The sequence below is a fragment of the Bacillus rossius genome, chromosome 1, assembly GCF_032445375.1.
Source record: "Bacillus rossius redtenbacheri isolate Brsri chromosome 1, Brsri_v3, whole genome shotgun sequence".
Taxonomy (NCBI): domain Eukaryota; kingdom Metazoa; phylum Arthropoda; class Insecta; order Phasmatodea; family Bacillidae; genus Bacillus; species Bacillus rossius.
Window position 1 is genome coordinate 43189634 of NC_086330.1, and position 20159 is coordinate 43209792.

General features: G+C 33.8%; 1 protein-coding gene across 2 annotated transcripts in view; it reads left to right on the forward strand.

The window, feature by feature from the left end:
* The window catches only part of LOC134535208 (E3 ubiquitin-protein ligase SHPRH), a 97975-nt gene that overhangs the window by 71404 nt on the left and 6412 nt on the right, over window positions 1-20159 (forward strand). Inside the window, exons 19-21 of one of the 2 annotated variants that reach the window (XM_063374249.1) lie at window positions 4473-4760; window positions 9409-9516; window positions 12649-12815. In XM_063374249.1, coding sequence (XP_063230319.1) covers window positions 4473-4760; window positions 9409-9516; window positions 12649-12815 — 563 coding nt within the window. The remainder of the gene's footprint in view (window positions 1-4472; window positions 4761-9408; window positions 9517-12648; window positions 12816-20159) is intronic. The other variant, XM_063374258.1, reaches the window with a different exon arrangement.

Sequence of the window (20159 nt, forward strand, 5' to 3'; positions counted from 1 at the left end):
TAAAAAAAAAAAGCATCTAAAAATAATGTATTTTGTCTGTATCATTAAAAATTAAAACACATGTAATGGAATTCTTGTGCTGGCTGGTATTTAGAAGTTTTTTTTTGTCCGTGCTGTCATCATTGTTGTCCACAATACTTGTTTCGTTTCATCTTTGGTTCAGGAATAAAAGCTAGAAAAATAAAAAATAAAATTGACATCAGCTGATTCAGTCTTGTTTTCTGTGAATTTTTTATCTTCAATTTTTTTTCTTCAGAATCTTTCCATCACAAACAATGCAAAACTAAAATGGTGTGTGTCCAAAAAACTGCTTTTATTTACTTTATTTTGAAGGAAAAAAAACTTACATAGAAACTAAATTTTTTTTTTTTCAGTGCATAATATTGTAGGTTAATAATATGAGCTAAAACTATAGACTTATAAAATGAATTCTATATTTCAAAATGAGTTCATTCAGGTTAATTTTGCTGTTTTTGTTTTATCGCTTTTCACCATACAATCTTGCCTCTTGATTATTGGTTCTTATTTTTGTATTGCATGTACTTGAACAGTAGCTGTTAATTTTATCTAAAACAAGTAATTTTCACAGAGATTTCCATTGTGGTTTTAATTTTTTATTAGTCTTGTGCATTCAAGTATTCAAAATTTCAAATTCAAAACCAAATAATGAATTAGGTATTCACATTTTATTTGATTTAAAATACTTATAAATACATCAAAATAATATTTTTTAAAATTATTTTCATAGTTTTTAGGTACATTCCGTTTGGTACAAAATAAATGTATACCAGGGACCGGAAAGTTACTTTTAAAAAGTAACTCAGTTACAGTTACAAATACTCCATTGGAAATGTAACCCTGTTACAACTACAAGTTACACTACTGAAAATAAACCAGTTATAGTTACAGTTCTGAGAAAAGTAACTGTAAGTTACTTTAACAGTTACTTTGTGAAAAACTAAAAATGTGATACGTAATATTGTTATAATCAAAAGCTAATAAAACATATTGTGTTTAGTAAAGATATATGTTTATTTAAACTGAAAAAATTTAAATTAGGTCTTAAATTACATTGAGTAATTAGTTTACACTACAAAATAATGAAATGTTCGTTCGTTCGGATCATCTTATTGTTCGCAGCACCACACAACAAGCACTTCACAATAAGGTTATTTTGATCACTGGACCGAACTTCGAAATAATTAAAATACGAAGGCCACGGCAACGAAAGTTCTGGACTGCTTTCTCGGCTTCTCGCTTCATTAGATTCTGTCATTGCTTTCGCGCATGTGCACAGGTAGGTTAATTAATTAAACAGAACAGCAGTAAACCCGCATGTCGCAAATATTAAATAAATGACAATCAAAATACGAGCGCAGGCTAGCCAACGAAATAATATGCTTGTCGGGATTTTCGTTCTGGGATTGAAAAAATCAACAAATCGTTCGTTCAATAAGAAATACATTTAAAAAATGTAACGCAAGAAGTAACAACAATTATCGTTACTTTAAGGCGGATAAATTTAATTCAGTTACAGTTACTGAAAACTTAATATATTGCGTTACCACGATCGTTACCATAAAAAGTAACTGTTACAAATTACGTCGTTACTAGTAGCGCGTTACTTCCAGTCCCTGATGTATACATACTCAGTTTTAATTAATCGTACATAGTTGATTCAAACAAATGCACAGTGAACATCAGAATGATTGGCAAGACAATTTGTAAACACAGCAGAAAAACCCAGAGAAAAAACTTCAGAATTATACATTGTACAGTTATTTTTTAATATTTGTAGCCAATAATGTAAAATATTCATTACCATGGCATGAAAGTATATAAATTTAATTTTTAAACATGATATTTTTATAATCAAGGGTGGATGCAGGACACTTGGCTTCTGTGAGGGGCATCAGAAGTCTTCTATAAAATCAGGGGAACGAGACTGAATATCTAAATGCTAATAGCTGAGTCTAGATATGTTATTTATTTATTTATTTATTTATTTATTTATTTATTTATTTGTAACATGCCCATCTACAGTTGGAAAAAAAATCTTATTGATTGGCACAACATACATAAATAAATACACATATTCTTGTACTAGCAAAACAATAACAGGACAAAGGATAAACATGGACAGCTCATCCAGATATCAATTACTACAATGATAAAATTAAAATTATAATGAAAAAAATTAATTGGTTGTCTGTAAAGTCGGTTTACGGACAATAGTTTAACGTGACAACGTCGTAACAAAACATTGATGAAACGATTGCACACTTTTATGAATAAAATTGAATCATTTTTATTGAATTATCACTATTTTGTATGGATACAAAGAAGGAGTGAAATGAAATCTATAAATTTAATTGATAAATTTACTTTTATTTGCACTCATTAATTCAAAAATGTTTATTACTTTGACGAAGAGATTATTTTAACTATAACTTTTATACATGTTTACTATTTAACTTCTTCCAATCTGTGTTATTCTGTTAAGGATAGGACGATGATAGGAAAAGTGGGAAACGAATGGGAGTGTTTCAAGTTTAATGTGCCTCGAAAAAAGTCAAATTGATGGTTGTTCCAATCGAGTGGAAGAGAGATAGATGCGGCGCAAGCGTACAATGAGCGTAACGGGACACAGTGTAATGGGACAATGTGTGTTACGGGACACTTTTTCGTGCGTGCAGCCGGCGTTCATCGATTTATTAGACGTTGTCACGTCAACAATTATAGCTATACCATATTAATACCAATCAAAGGAAATAATATTAAAAAGAATGAGTGATTATATACAAGATTATTAATAAAGAAAGGTAAATACAGCTTTTATAAAATACTGTAAATCTTAAGTTCTGTAAGGTAAGGATAAATAAGTTATTAAAAACATTAGTAACAAAATATATGAAAATCTTGCTGATCCAGTTAGGTAATTAACCAGGTTATCTAAATTGTTAAAATAAGAAATTAATCTAAAGTCAAAATCATTCTTTTTTTGAACTGTGCTCAAGATTGATTTTAAATGACTGTGAAACTGTGGCACTCATAAGTCCAGTGTTAACTAAAATATGTTTGCAATTAATTTTTCAGCTATAACAATTTTTTAACAAAAAGTGAACCTAGGTAATCTTTAAGGTCTGAAAGAGAAACTAAGTTAGGTTGAGATAAGTGTTTTAGATCTATAAATTTATTATCATATATTGAATTGATATAATATCTCTGTCAGATGAATTGATGGAATTCCAAATCACTGAACAATATTCTGATTTTAATCTAATTCATAAAAAGTAAAGAGAAAGAATAATATCAGAAGTAGTAGCTTAAAAGGTGAAATATTTGCTAAAGCTAGAGTTCTTCTGGAACTACTTTTTAGGTGTTGAACATGCTGATGAAAATATAATTTAGAGTATAAATAATGCCAAGATCTTTCAAAGTAGACAATTTCGAAAGGACACTATTTTCTAGTTTGTAATTATAAATACAGTAATAAAGAAATGTTCGCAACAATTGAAAATTACATTGATTTTAGTTTTTAGTAATAGACAGTCATTATTAAAAGAGTTTTCTACAAATTTTGAGGTCGTCAGCAAATAATTCTGCAGTGGAGTGATTGGAAACACACGAGATATTTTCAATGACTAAATTAAAGAGTAAAGAATATATTAAAGAGTAATGAATATATTAGAGAGTAATGAAAATATTAAAGAGGTTATATATAGTTACTCATGATTATACAGCTGTCTTTAATAAGTATTTAATATGAAAATAGCCCAAAATCCACCTCAAAAGTCTTTTTAACCTTTAACCCTTTGTGGTTGTGGCGGGGGCAATTGCCCCTGTGGCCTTTACCCCCTCCTCCCCACTTCTGGATCAGCCATTGCTTATAATTCATAATATTCAATATTTGAATTTGATTCAAACTAAATAACTCAAAATTGCTCAGGCCTGATTTTTATCATATTATATCACTTGGACAATGCATTGTTTGAATTTATATTTACCTTCAATGATAAACTCATACATTTTTACTTCATGTTGCTTTAATTTTCTGGAAATAAGGTATTTTTTCTCCCCACTTTTTTGATGTTAACAACTTGTTTGGTGTTTGCCTTCCCATCTCACATACTTACTACATATGATTATCATCTAGCAGTCAATACAGTAGTCATCAATTTTAAGTATATTAGTGTACATTTTGAATTTGACTTTCATCTATTAATTCTTAATTGGAACACATATTCATTGTTGCAGATATCTATATTTAATTGATGCAGCATTATTGCCTAGTTCATAATCGTGCTGTTTTGATTCTCACAGCTGTAAAATCAAGTTTTAGATCTAAACTATGTATATGTAAATATGTAATATATTTTCCACTAGTAAATTGTTAGGACAATATTGTGCATCATTGTGGTTTGTTTACGTGCAATGTTACAAGTCTTACAGGGTTGGGTTTTAACTTCCAGTGGAATGTTCTGGAATGCGGGCACAGCTTCTGCTTGGAATGTGTGACCACACTGCTCAACCAGATGAGCAGGAACAGGACTTTGGTGAGGTGCCCTGTGTGTCGCGAGTTGTCCGACCACAGGAACATATCGTACGTCGTCATCGATGACAAATGCAAGCAAGGAGAAACGTGCGAAGATGAGCTGTCAGTGCAAGGCTCATATTCCACCAAAGTCGAGGCGATTGTCCGCAGGTTGCTGGCGTTGAAGAAACAAGATCCTTTTGTCAAAGCGTTGGTGTTTTCTACGGTGAGTTGATGCATGGCAATCTTTGAAACTTACATCAGTAGTAGCCAAAGTACACTGAACTGAAATTGGCAAATTAACATACAGTAGTTTTTAGTGATTGTTTGGTAAGTGTACACAATATTTGTATATTTTTTTCTGGTCTTTCACTTGCTGTCCGTGGTTCTAAATCTTTAAGAGTAATTTCATGCCCCATTTTAAATAAGACAATATAATTATTTGTGTATTAAATTTTAATTGAAGACCCCGAGGTTTTTTTATTTTACATTTTTGTTCACTTTAAGTAGGTACCTGAATCCCTCACTTAGCACGACTAATGCATTCCAAAAAATGTTCGTGTTATCAAGAATTGCATATTCTGAAGCATTGGTTTCCATAAATAGCAAGGCTAATTTACTTCATGTGTAGGAAAATATTCTTTACTTAATATAAATGCATACAATATCACTCAATGATAAATATGTCACACAATTTATCTTTATAAGCCTACCATCAAATACTTAGTATGACAAATATGACACTGCTTAACGGGAGATAGTTATCGTCAGTCTGGTGATTGACTTGCCTATCCGGGCATGATCTTCAACCATGTCGTGTACCTTTCCGCAAATTTTCGAAACCATACTTTACTGGCAGTGCAACCGATACTACTGCCCAGATATTTACAATTTAATTTTTCAAAAATTAAAATGCTTATTCGTGTCTCATTGCTTGGTTCACACCAATCCTGTCAGGCCTGTGATTTTTTTTCATTGCACCATTCATTTAACAAGTTTTTCTGTGTGAATCATCTGTTCATTTCTGTTCCAGTATCTAATGTCAAATATAATCCTGCAATTACAACCAACAGCATCAGACTTATATAAACATTTGATAAGAGTCCTTATTTTGTACGATTGTGCACACAGTTGACTTGCTTTAAACTAAAGTGATACCAACCTAAGTGTGGCCTTCATTACATTCTTTACACCTTAATAATTCTAGTTTTGTCACAAATACTTGAACACGATGCATTATGGTCTCTCTTGGAAGCCATGATTCCACTATGATTCCAACTGCAGGTGCTAGCGCAAGTACAGTTATCGACAGACGAATGGGCAGATGTTGCTTTGTGTTTGAGTATGCGAGTTCGCTGCCACTGGCTAGACTGAAGTCCATCACGGCCTTTTCTGTGGCTGTGGGGCACTGGTACCGTGATTTATGATTATGGCATGGCGGCATACGCGGACGTAAAATCATTTAGTCCTTTACACTCCATAGCCGCAACTTAATTTGCCATAACTGATGTTTGTACAACAGCCGATAGCGTAGTCGACCTGTGCGTGTATCTCTTCCCCCCTCGTATAGCTAACTGTATGCCACGGTACATCTGTTGTTTACCGAGTTAAAGCAGACTTCATGGTGTCATGCCCGACTTTTATTTGCCTGTGGTGATTTCGTGCAAACTGAAATTTACAGACTGGGGCAGTATAATTAACATTGTGCTAAATGAATTCATACAATTTTCTCATGGTATCCCAGTATGTTACTGGAAAATAAACAAAATTCAGTTCTGTAACCATACTTATGATGGACCTAGTTTCCGTTAATAAAAATATGGTCTCATCTGTGTGCCGGAAATTAGGCATTTCGACACTCTTTTACATTTTTACTATAATTTTAAATTAATTTTGGAAATTTTATTTTTATAATTTTATTTGGTTACAAGAGGGCGATTTACTTTTGTTAGGCCGGTGTACGCCTCGTGTTTAAACTTGTGCCAGTAGTCTGAAGCACCTTTCCCAGAGACGTATCTGATATTTTGCAGATCTAATACTTGGCTGGCAACCAGCTTAAAATTTCTCTCGCCTGCAGTCACGTCCCGAGTTTGTAATATTATTTCTCTTCATGACCAAAACTGCATAGAGCAGCTTCTGGGCTGCAAGCTGCTACTTCTCAGAGAACTGCTGAGAGTAGTAAGTCTTGTCACGAACGGGTATCCCATGGACGGTTGTTCCCAGCTTCGTTGCGCCTTTTGTTTCCCCCACCCTTCCCCCTTAGTTCTGAGAAATCCAGGAGCAGTGACCTGACATGAACTTAGCCAAGACGATGGCCTATTTCAAGTACCTTCTCCCTGGTCCTAAAGAGACCTCCGCGACACCTAGCGGCAGAAAAAAGCAACTTCACCCACGGTGGCCAGCGAGCTGAGACTACGCTCGTGACACCTGGCGGCGAGTCAGTTCACCGCCTCCGTTTGTTCCCCTTTACGCCGCCAGAGCGCAGCGCCGCTACGCCTTATGGCCCTATGCTTCTTCCTCGCGACCTGTAGAAGTCGATTGTTTGTTGCTTCCTATACCTGCCGGTAGAGACCGCAGCAGTCGCTCTTTGGCGCGAACTACTGAAGACGTGCGTACAACCACTAGGGCACCTTCGGAAATTTTTGGCCTAGAACCAAACCTTCCCCCTCCTTTGACCTAGGGCCTCACCACCCGATTTAATTAGGAGCTTTGTCCGCCATTGCGGCACTCAGTCCTCTGACCTCGGCTACTGACCACGTATTCTCGGCGTCCTCTGCGCTAGGAGGCTTTTCGCGGGAATTGCGAATTCGTGTGCAGAAGAGATGTAGTCAGTTGCTCTAAGGGATGTGATCCCATTTTTTCAGTAGTCGGTCAGTAGTAGAAATTAGTTCAAGTTATGTTTCTATTGAAAGTTTAAGAATTTTTTTTATTTTTCCTAAATTTTTGGTTTCGTTAGCGCATTCGCGACTTCTTGGTCCGCGGCATCCTGATGTCGGCGCGAGACACCTAGTGAGCTCCGAACTCTACACCCTGTTTGGTGAGTAATCCGGCCTTTTCTCCCACATTCCCGTTTGTTGGCCTTTTGCGCTGACGGTGTACGACTGTCTGGAAGCAGGTCTAATTCGTTTTGAATTTGACTTGGGTTTCAGACAGGGTCGAAGTGCTGGAGAGACAAATTGCTCCCAGCTCGTGGTCCTGCACCTCCACTGCGGGTCACGTTAGAAGAGATGTTTCCGCGACCCGACGTTATCTTTTGAAGACCCGGGTGGTAATGTAAAATCAACACCCCCCCTCCTTTCTAGCTACGAACTACATTAATCGAATGAATAGCCTACCAGCAAACAGTGCTTTCCTCAAGAACAAGTAGAATGAATAAAACTAATTATCGATGTAATCATTGGACGAATCAAATTTTGGTGTGATACTTATAAATTTTTGTTTATGTAATTGTTTGTTGTTAAAGTTGAGTATGTGTTGTTATAATAATATCGGGCCGGCCCATTCTCAAAAAACTTAAATATATTGTTAATATCGTTAAATGGGAAACTTACAAATGCCAAATCAAATGGAACACAGAATTCATTATTTACATTTTTAAATAAAACAGGGAACCTATAGACCAAGCTACTTGTGTAGTGTTAATTTATTTATGATATACCTTCTTCCCTTAAACGATCCACCAGCTCCCAAGTTGCTTGTGTCAGGGAGTTCCAAATTGTCTTGTTCTCCACCTCGTGCCACCTCTGGTGAATAACTTTATTTTTCTTATTATTCTTACCCAGCAAGTTTCCAAGGCTCTTTTTAATTAATTTAAAATAATTTAATTTTGAGGCACGAGGGGCATTACATCTGCTATACTTTGATTTTCAAGTATGTACTTATTTTTCAGTTAACTGAAAATCATGTGCAAATTGTGTGTTTTTTACTTTATATGTGTGATATGTATGTATGTATATATGTGTGTGTATATATATATATATATATATATATATATATATATATATATATATATATATATATATATATATATATATATATATATATATATATATATAAACACACACACACACACACACATCACTAACATAATAATTCATTATTTAAGAGAAGTTACCAGTTTTTACTTGTGGGAAAGAAATTGTGCCAATATCTACAATAGATTCAAGTCACAGAAATAAAAAGACCATCTTTTTTCACTTAAGATGGATTTTTGGAACACTTTTAACAGACTTTAACACCCAACTTAAAAGATCTCACAGCCTGCAACACATGCAACCAAAATTGTAGTCAACTAATTTATTATGAATCTTACAAAGTAATTTTTTGCTCATTGTGACCCTCAGTGTCGGTGAGGCTCGAGGTTTCGATCCTAACATCCCAGCATGACTCATTTACGAGCACTAAGTAGGTACCCTAGTCAGACTGTCTACAGGTCACAGAAGTTCCGACACGAAAAAGACTCAAAATAAACAGCAATGGTGCTGGAAGACACAAAAATTTTCATTCTAGCAGCCTTTTGCTGATTTATGTTTTGTTTTTTGACTCCCTGCTTCAGTTTATAGTCGCATGTGGAATTTTATCTCTGATACTGTATTAGATTTAACTTAAAAATTTGTAGAATCTCTGCAAATTGTAGAAAATTATGTACTCCATTTTCTTATGCTTTATTTTTGTTATGAATGTAGATTTAAAAATCAAACTTTAATAAAATATAACTTGTAAAAATTTTTTGAAAAGTTCTGAAATTGGTTCACTAGGTATTTTTATAAATTCTGCAAGTGGTTCGGAACCCACTATAATCTTTGATGTCCCGTCTCCTTAAACAAACAAAAACCAAAGTTATGCTTATTGGGTATGTTTTAATTTTCTGACAGTGGGACAAAGTGTTGGACATCCTTGAATCTGCTTTAGTGAAAAACGATATCACCTTCACTCGAATACGTACTGGAATAAGGAATAAGGATTCAGTGAAACATTTTAAGGTGAGATAGTTTTATTTTCTTAAAACTTAATACAGTAGAACCTCGATTATCCGTGTTAATGAAGGGGACGAGTGAGTCGGATAATCGAAAATCGCGGTTAGCCGAGTCATGCTTGCCTCAAAGGTCATTAGCCCACAGACAGCCATCTGTGGACATTCGGAGATTACATATATACACATGCTTTGTGTGCGTGTGCGTTGTTGACATAGAAGCGGACTGCTTAGTGCTGGGCAGCAGTGGTTTTTAAGTCTTTCGTGTGCGGAGACGTGGGCACGCGAGTCGTTGTTGCACCGAGGTGTGTGACTAGCCGCCCGCCAGTCCGAGGGCCCAAGACAGCTGATAGCTGCCAAGGTCACGCATTCTTTTCATCGCGCGTAAGCGACGCTGCCACACTTAGCTCATTGCTCTGTTGTCAGTAACACCATCGGGCTGGCAGTGGCGTAGCGTGGGTGGGGCGGAGGGGGCGGCCCGCCCCGGGCGGCAGCCCGCGGGGGCGGGTCGCCGGTGAAGCGGGTTGAGATCTGATCTATGATTCATTCATTACTACTTATAAAAAATAGCTATATAATAATACTAAAAAAATACTTTAACAATTCCCCCGAAAAATTATAATTTGATCATATACTTCGGAGCTCCGAAAATTAAATATAATTACCAAAAAGGCATTAAAAATATATAAGAACATAACTCCGCTATACTATCAAACTTGACTATATTGTCGATTGAACAAGAATTGGCTGCTAATATTGATTTTGACAAAGTTATTTCTGACTTCGCTGCTCATAAGGCCCGTAGAATCCGCTTGTAAAACCGCTCATTCTATTTTAACTTCAATAAAAGGTACCTCATTGCATGTGAAATTTAATTTTAACTAAGCACCTATAGAATGGGGGCGGCAAAATGGGTTTCCCGCCCCAGGCGCCGAGATGGCACGCTACGCCACTGCGGGCTGGTTATTGTTTTACAGAACGACTGCCTTCAAAATTCTTTTCGAGATAAGATTTTTCATACCAGTGCATTGAGACTTGATTTGTTGGTTTTGAAACGGTGTCTCTGTCTCGTATAATTCACGGTGTTTTTATCCCCCTTTATTTATATGAATTTAAAATGTTAGATTTTTTATTTTTAGCTTGCTGAACGTGGAATTAGTGCAAAAACGGCCTAGACTTAGTGTTGCAGATGGGTCGGAAATCTTATAACGACCACCTATTTATAACGACCCTAATCTCGGGAACCGTGAGGGGTCGTTATATCTATTCTCCGTTCACTCTTAGCTGAGTTTTGAAATAAACAAACACCGTCATATCACTGCGCCGCGTCAGGAAGTGATAGACTGAATTTATCTTGCGTGCCAAGCACTAGTTGCAACACACACACTTCAGTACAGTCGGTGCTAATAAAATAACGGAGAAGTAATATAACAGGAAAATGGTTCTTCTGTCAAACCTAGTTTTTTTTAAAAAAAATACGTCTGCTGTGATAAAATTACGCCACTTAATGCTACACCCTCCGACATTTTCTGTTGAAACTATTCAAACAAACAAGTGTCCAAGCTGCTAAATGTGGATTCGTTCATCGTCTTGCGTTTATTTAATCCACTTGAAGTGTCAGCCTGTGAAGCAAACTGAAGGATTTTTTCGCGATTTTTTATGATGTCGCGCACTGTTGTGTTACCGACATTAAACTCAGTCGCAAGTTTGCAATCGTTTCTCCACTCAGAAATCTTCCTATAATTTTTGTTTTGCTGTCGATGGACAGTACCAAACGCTTTCTTTTCTGTTCATTTGATGACATTATGAAATGTTGCGCCCGACAACACAACGGTATAATCCGTCGGAATGCAGATCACTGTTACAATACATAAAATTATCACCACCTTCACGCTTCAACAACGTACACTAATGGAATGGACTGTCTCCATGCGCCGGGTAATCTCTGTGGCACGGCGCCGTGCTGCGCGCGGGAGTGTACAGTCCGGTCATGCGGACGTGGAATCGCGCACCAGTGTATAATCTATTCACGTAACATGGAACACAAAAATATTATGTACATACGTATGTATGTACTAGTTTTTTTTTTTTTTTAACTTTCTGTGTATATAAACATAACTGAGTCAAAGTACTTTGACCAACATACATTTTGCAAAGTATTTTAACATTTACATACATTTTGAATCATTGGTTATATGTAACTAAAAAATTGGACTTGATGGACATAAATCGCGGTTAATCCGCGAATCGGATGATCGAGTCGCGGATAATCGGGGTTCTACTGTATAGAATATCACAGCAGTTTTTTTATAACACATTATAAAAAAAGTATGGTAATATGTGATAATATTTATGGCTATGTTAAATTATTTGTAATATTATAAATAAATTGTTCTTCTATACAACTGTATTTTATTGGGGACAATAAATTGCCCCGAACTGAAAAATAAAGCAAAATCAGCCATTGCTCTTAAAGTTAATTTGCAAAATAGTGATTAAATGAGCTCATATTTACACTTTATCCTCCTGGTTATTTACTTGTTTTAATTGATAACATTATTTTAAACTGAATATTTTTTAAGTAATATTAAGAATGCCTTTACTGCTTATGTCCTCTCAATTTCAAAACCTTTATTTACGTTTGCATGCATTAATTTACATAGGTTAAAGTGCAGTGTTTGCTGCAAAAATAGTTTAACAGTTATCATGACATAGCCATATATATATATATATATATATATATATATATATATATAGTCCAACAACCAAAATATGAAAATGAGGATTTATGTTAAATTTTAGACAAAGGTGACAAAATATTCATGTGAAAATTTAAATATGCATTAAGGAATGCAGTCAAATTACAGTGCCTAAATTAAATTGTATTTTTTTTGCATAATTTAGTGACCCTGTTTTGTTTGTGGCTTGTCGAAAGTGTTACTCTCATGTTTATTATTCACAAAGTGCCGATCAGTAAAGCTAATTGCAAAAACTACGATGCTAGTAGATCTTTGAGTTTGAATGTCTATTTCTTTTGGAACATCCTCGATCATTATTTAGTTAAACAAATGTGACATTTTAAGGCAGTTTGAAACTTTTGAGCTGGAACTAACTGACTTTTTTATGTCTGCAATGTTCTCAGCTGGCTGCGGGTGACAGTCACATCACTGCCCTTCTCCTCCCGGTACACCTCGGCTCCAAGGGTCTCAACCTCACAGAAGCAACACATGTCCTGCTGACTGAGCCCATTCTGAACCCAACTGACGAGCTGCAGGTTCTTGGGCGCATGCATCGTATTGGACAGACCAGGTACCGTCATGCTTACCAGATACCGATCTGTCTGTCTGTCTGTCTGTCTGTCTGTCCACACATCAAAAGGCTTTTAGCCGGTAAATGAAATTATGTAGAAATTACAATTGTTAAATATGTATTGTTTAGCCTAACATTAAAAATAGTTTTTATAAATACCAGGGTTGGTTAAAATGAAATTGTATGGTTTTTCTTATAATTAATGAATTTAAATTATGCCAGATGTTGGTCAAGTTGGTGGTTTATGGCGTTAACTGATAAACAGGTATTAGGAAAATAAAATTTGTGTTTTGTATTATTATTATTATTTATTTATTTATTAAATTTGTGACATGCACACCAACAGCCGAAGCTTTGGAGGTGTGCACAGAACAAGTAATAAAAAACACGACACATACAAACGAATAAATACAACATAAACAGGATAATAAAAGACGACACATACAAGCGAATAAATACAACATACACAGGATAATAAAAGACGACACAATAACAAACAAAACAAAACAAAACAGCAACAGAGATAATCTTAACTAAATGATCTAGAATGGGAAGAATAAGCAGGATTATAAAATTACTCAAAATATTAGGGTAATCATAAAAATTAAAATTTAAAGTTTTTAATAAAATTTTCATATTTATTGAAATTTGAGATAAGTCTGTAAATTAAATCATTATTATTGTGTAAGGAACATAATAGGGATCGAAGGCGGCTTTTGAACTGCGGGACTCGAATACCAGAGTTATCAAGTAAGTATAAGCAATTAATTTTTGAACTATAGCACTTAAACACAAACAGGGCATCCAGATGGATGCGACGATTTGAAAGAGATTCTAATTTGGGTAATTGATGGTGTCTAGAACTAATTATTTTGAAAAATTTATTTTGTATGGATTAAATTTTGTCACTATCGGTGGTGTTAATACTGTTCCAGATAACTGCTATAGGACCTAATGTATATTCAAACATCAAATATTAAGAACATTTTCAACTAAAATAGTTTGCATGCTATTAAGGTTTTATATAAAGTTGTGTGTGGGTCCCAGTTGTGGGTTTCACCAGTTCTCAGCAAATTAGCGGGCACCAAGAACCATAAATAGTATATTCCTGGTGTCACAGGAAGCTTAACAGTCAAACCGTTCAGAGGTTAAAATACAATAGACTTTCAATGTAAAAATCAATAAAAAACCTGTTGTAGGGGGATGCATATTTTATATATTTTGTATATTCCAGGCAAACCACACACACACATCTTTCTAACTTCCATTTCAGCCCCTGTGACAGTGAAAGAAAGGTTCGTAAATCTTGGAAAATTGTTGCGGCCAACAGCTTCCCTCCCCTTCCCTTTGGAAATACAGTGGTGCACCGGTACCATGATTTATAGTTGTCTGCTACTCATGAACTTAGGTGTTTGCTACCACTTCTGCAGCCCTACATCACTTCTAACTCAACCAACATATCATGTGTGTATACCCTCTTTTAACAGACCTTTGTTAACTTGAGGGTTGTATCCATTTGCAATTATAATACATAACTTTCAGTTGCTTGGGTGTACTGCTGTTGTTTTAATAGTTTTTATCAATATTTTTTTTTTTTTTTATAATTTACTTAGTCTCGTGTGAAGATATATTTACAATTTTTTCAAGCAATTTTTATGTGCCTAATTAAATATTGATTGACAAACAAAAGTTTTACCTAATCTAATATGTATTACTAAATCTGGTAACACAACAGGATGTAGGTTCCATGCTATTTTAGCCACCTAGTGAGACAGTACTTAGAAGTGATTAACACTGTAAAGCCAATTATTCACAGAAAAAAATAAATAAATTTATAATTATTTTTTTAATTTTGATTACATTTATATTATGCCCACCAATAGCTGGAGGCTTTTTCGGTGAGTGACAAATGGGAAATGACAGATGACAAGTAAAAAGTGTGAATTATGGTCACCGCAAAATCTGTGAACATTCTGCCCCACCTCGACGGCACCAAGAGCAAGCAGGCACAGGTGCAAAGCAAATGGCCAACATACGAAGGTGAGGAGGCCACAAATCTGTCGCGACCCAAATCAAGACAGTACGTACACAAACAATCGTTCAATTATGAACCATACACAGAGCTGTTAAACGGCTATTAAACTGAGGCACTCTAGGACTGGTATTGTCTAAAATATATTTACGTTTGATTTTATTATTGTAACAGTTATTTTTTTTATTTATTAAAAAAATTGTAACATACCCACCAACAGTCACAATAGACTTTACTGGTGGGCACGACACAGAGACGAAACACAATTACAAAAACACAATTATCACTGTTAATATGTGGACTCCCACCCTCGTCGATACCACGGCAGGAAAAAGTCCGCAATGGCCAACGCACGATGCCAAGAGTGCCACATGACAACAGTGACAGCAACAAATACAAACTGGTACATAGACTAGGAATAATTACATAACATACACTATATATATACATACGTACCTAGTACAAAACAAAACATATAAAACAGTATAGACATAAATAACATAAAATAAAATAGAATTAAATGAAATAAATTACTGATGCAGTAATCTTTTAGCTTTAGAAATCTGATTACTTTGATTCATGATTCATCTTAAAATAATGTCATTATAATTATGAAGAGTACAGTATTTTTGTGGTTGACGTATATTAAATTGAGGTATTTTCAGCCCAGTATTTTCAAGGAAGTAGGTACAATTAATTGTAAAGTTATAACAATTTGCAACAAACAGAGAATCTAAGTAGACTCTGCATTCAGCGAGAGGGATGAGTTTAGGTGGAGGAAGGTTTTTATTATTTAGTAATTGCTAATTGGATTAACTTGGTTTGTATGCTTTCTAATTTATTTACATCATCCATCTTGATGTCATTCCAGATTATGGAACAGTATTCCAATTTTGATCTTATTAAAGCAAAATAGAAAGAGAGAATTTAATCTGAATTGGTGCCATAAAAAGTAATAAATTTGTTGAGAGCAAGGGTTTTATGAGGAAGAATATAAGTACTAATATGTTTATGGAAAATATAATTTAGAATCTAGAATGACACCTAAATCTTTAATTGTAGAACATTTAGTGTTTAGAATGTTTTCTAAAGAGTAATCAAATCTAAATGGTTTGTATTTCCTTGTGAAGGATATATTTGTTTTTTCTTTATTTAGTGAAACCAAATTCAATTTACACCAATTGTTAGCTTTTATAATGTCAGTTACCACAGTTTGTAATGAGATTCAATCATTAAGTGTTGCTATTTTCCTATAAATTTTTAAGTCATCAGCTAAAAGTAATCCTGTATAGTAGTTGAGTGTTTTAGTTAAGTCATATATATATATATATATATATATATATATATATATATATATATATATATATATTATTAGGGGTGTGCAAATACTCGAAATTGCAAATATTCGTGCGAATCAAATATTTGATTCGATTCACATTCGAAACCAAATTAGGTATTTGAAAATTTCAAACATCAAAAGTTTCCGAATGTATTAAAATATTACTTTTGTTTGACAAAAGTGTGATACAATAATATGTCAAACCTCAAGAAAACATTTTCCCGAGAGACTTAATGTAAGAAAAAAAAACTGTAAGCGGACCTTTACTTACATCAAATTTTAAGTTAGGTAAATGGGTATACTGAGAACAGTTAAAGCCAACGTAGCATGAAAATTATCATAAGTGCTTACGATTTTACTGCAAACTTTACGTGATGTGTAGCATAATTAATTTATTATATCCAGTTGTTCTTAGCACAATATTTGGGCGAGCCATGTGCCATATAAAAGTGTAAAACTATTTAAATTAAAACAATGCCAGCGCATCAGCTTTCAATAATAACCTTTAAAAACTAATGCACACATACTCTTTGGTCACCATTCCATTAATTTTACTAATAAAAATCTAGAAAATTTTTGGCCAGAGAATTGTGTTGCTAGAATTGCTCCAGCGCAATCACTTTTTAAACTACCAAAAATGTTACGTAAATAATTAGATAAAATTAAAAAGACACGATAAACAAAATTCATTAAAAATTATTTTGCCTTGACACGTTTGATTCCAAAAGACTCTGAGAACGGAATATTGACTGCTTACGAGCAGTTGTAATAATGAACTCTTCGGTATATTGATTGGTAATTGCTTGACTATTTATTGCGTAAAATAAAACTGATACATCGAAGATCTGTTTACTTACATAAACTTTTTTTGCGGTTTTTAATTTTCAGAAGAAGAAGTGAAGTTCAGAATGTTGTTTTTCTGCTTCTGGGAACATTGTCACTTCCAAGAGGCAATGCCTGGATCCAGAACATGTAAAGGAATTGGTCTTTTTGCACTGCAATTTACGTAATGTTGATGGCAAGGTGTAGGCTTGGCTTTTGATGAAGACATTTCGGTATCACTGATTGTGTTTTATTACTAAACCATTAGAAGAGAAATAAAAATTTACATGTTACTTGAGTAATAAAAATATATATAAAGCTAAAGAACATTACTCTTTTAAACGACAATTTATAATATGCCAAATTTTGACTGTAATTATTCAGATTTATACTTGGAACTTAATTAGAAAATATTCACAAATTATTCGCTGTTCGCAAATATTTGCAATAATTTGATTCGCGTTTGATTTGCATTGAAAAAGTCACATTCACACAGCCCTAATATATATATATATGCATCATATAAAGATGAATTATGATTATTAATGGTAAAATAGAAACTTCTGTTAAGTAACTGGAGGACCAATTAATAAATTATTTAGTTAAACCAAACTTAAATAATTTGTTAAGTATAGAATGGTTAACAGTGTCAAAGGCTTTTGTTAAATGGAAGTAACAGGCATCTACCTGTCCTCTGTTAGTAACTTCTCTGTACCTATACAGGATTAAGAAAGATAAGTAAGTTAGAGATGGTCGACAACCCTTTTCTGAAACCATGTTGACTACTTGATAAACTGTTGTTCATTTGAATGTTTAAAAATTTTAAAAATATTTTTATCAAAATTTTTTGAAAAACCATTAAGTAGGGATATAGGTCGATAGCCGATAGGTATTAGCATAAAGTTTAGAGCCTCTTTTGTGGATAGTAATAACTTAGGGTATTTTCCATTGAAACGGGAAGACAAAGGTTTTTAAACTAGTGTTAAATATAAGTAACAAGAGAGGTACAAATAAGTGGGTGCAACTGGACCAGTATATTTAGATATTTTAAAATTTTAATACCCCAGTACACTAAGCTTTCAGAAATTGAAGATACAGGTATAAACACTGAGTACATATTAGTTGGCAAAGGGTGTTGAATACAAATAGCAGGTTCATAAATACAAGAAATATAATTGGCATAACCATTGGATAGTTTGCTAGGATCATTCGTAATAACACCATTTATTTTTAATGAATGCTGTTCGTAATAGCCATTTTTCGTAATTTTGATATAATGTCAACATTTTTTGGGTTAGATTTAATTAAATTAATTTAATGTACCTAATAATAATTTCATATAATTCTGATACCATAAAATTTTGTCTTTTTTTATTAGTAAGGATTTTACTAATTTGTAAATAAGAAAAAAGTGAATAATAATAGTGATTATTATATCTTTTATAGAGTTTATGAAAATGCTTCTTAGATTTTAAAGCTTGTATTAAATTTGTCGAATTTTCCAGATAAGCAGTTAGTGAGTTGTTCAACTAGTTCATTAACATCAGACCAGTTGTGGTTTTTAATAGAGTCCTGAAGACCGAGGAAATCACCTTTTTTTATAGTTTCTGAACACAGATGAAATGTTGGTTTTTTTAGTGAAAGATTCAATTGTGATGTTAATGTATAAAGCAGGATGATATATATCTTCTTTGATAAGAAATTGTAGGCTTTTTTCACTGAACAAAGATGTAGATGGGTTAAGCACAAATCTTGAAGATTTATATGTATTATTACACTGTTTTAGTCCGAGGTTAGATATTAAATTAAGTAAATGGTGCACCTTAGTGTTGTCAATGTGTAGGTGCTGTATTGATCCAGTCAATTTCAGGTACATTAAAATCACCAAAAATCATGATGCCATCCTGAAATGATGAGAGTTTATCTTCTAAAAACTTTAAATAGTTTAGACTTGTTAGCGGCTGTTAAAACACAGCCATTTCTTTTCTTCTTGGTTAGTTGATTTCTATCAATTCTAAAAACATGGTATTATTTGGTGAAATAGTGTGATGTTACGCCGTTTGCATTGAGCCAAGTCTCAGTGAGGCAAATAATATCAATGAGAACTGACAATATTATCTAAGAACACATTTGACTTAGTCCTTAATTCTCTGACATTCTGGTTGTAAATTGCCAACTCCTTAGGTTTTGGCAGCACGTTGTAAGAGTAAGGTGCTCCTCCAGGAACCTGAGAAGATGTGGAAGCACGCACACTAGCAGTTGAGAGTTTAGGAATGAGCCTAGGAGGATCATTCAGTTCTTGATTGTTAGTTTCATTACTGATAATCTGTTCTGGATGAAGTTTGCCGTAGAAGGGGCTTATCGTGCAGCCGCTTGGCCAGAAAACAATATTACCGATCCTGTTAAAGTAATTTTCAAGTATATAAACATGAAACGAAGCGTATGAATTATATTTGGTTTTAAGTTTAGTCACCTTAATTTGTGATAAATTCAGTTCGTTAGATATATAGTTAATGATTTTTTTTCTCTGGACTGATGGATTGAATCCCATAACGAAGAGAGCCTTTTCTTGAAGGGTGGTTTAGATATTGTTTTCAGTGTAGTTGTGTTCCTGTTGCCCACTTTCATAGGTTTTTTTGAAGTTATACTTATTTAGGCGCATTATGAAAAAATGATGAGAGTGAAATTTTAAGATGCGCGCACATCACTGTAACACAAAATTAACAGGTTGAAGCTGCCCGCTAAACTGCTCATTAAGTCTCGAAAAAAAGCTACCAACAAAATAGAAATAGAACCTCTATTAGTCGCGCATGTTGGCACGCTCGTCGCCTCTGATCACTGTTTTCATATTTATAATATTTATCCACATGTTTCTGGTTTCTACATTCACAACACGTGTTTTAGTTTCATACAAGTGCGAATTATATATGTGCTTATAAATTATATTCAGTAGTGATTGAAATTGAATATTTTGATTAATATTATTTACCTATTCGTAAATATTTGTAAAAAAAATTGTGCCTTTATACTTTTTCAAGTGCTCCAATATAATTGAGGTTAACTATCCGTATGTATTATTTATTGATATAAATTAAAATATTAATATTTATTATTAAATTTATTTATTTTATTTTAAAATATTAAACAATAA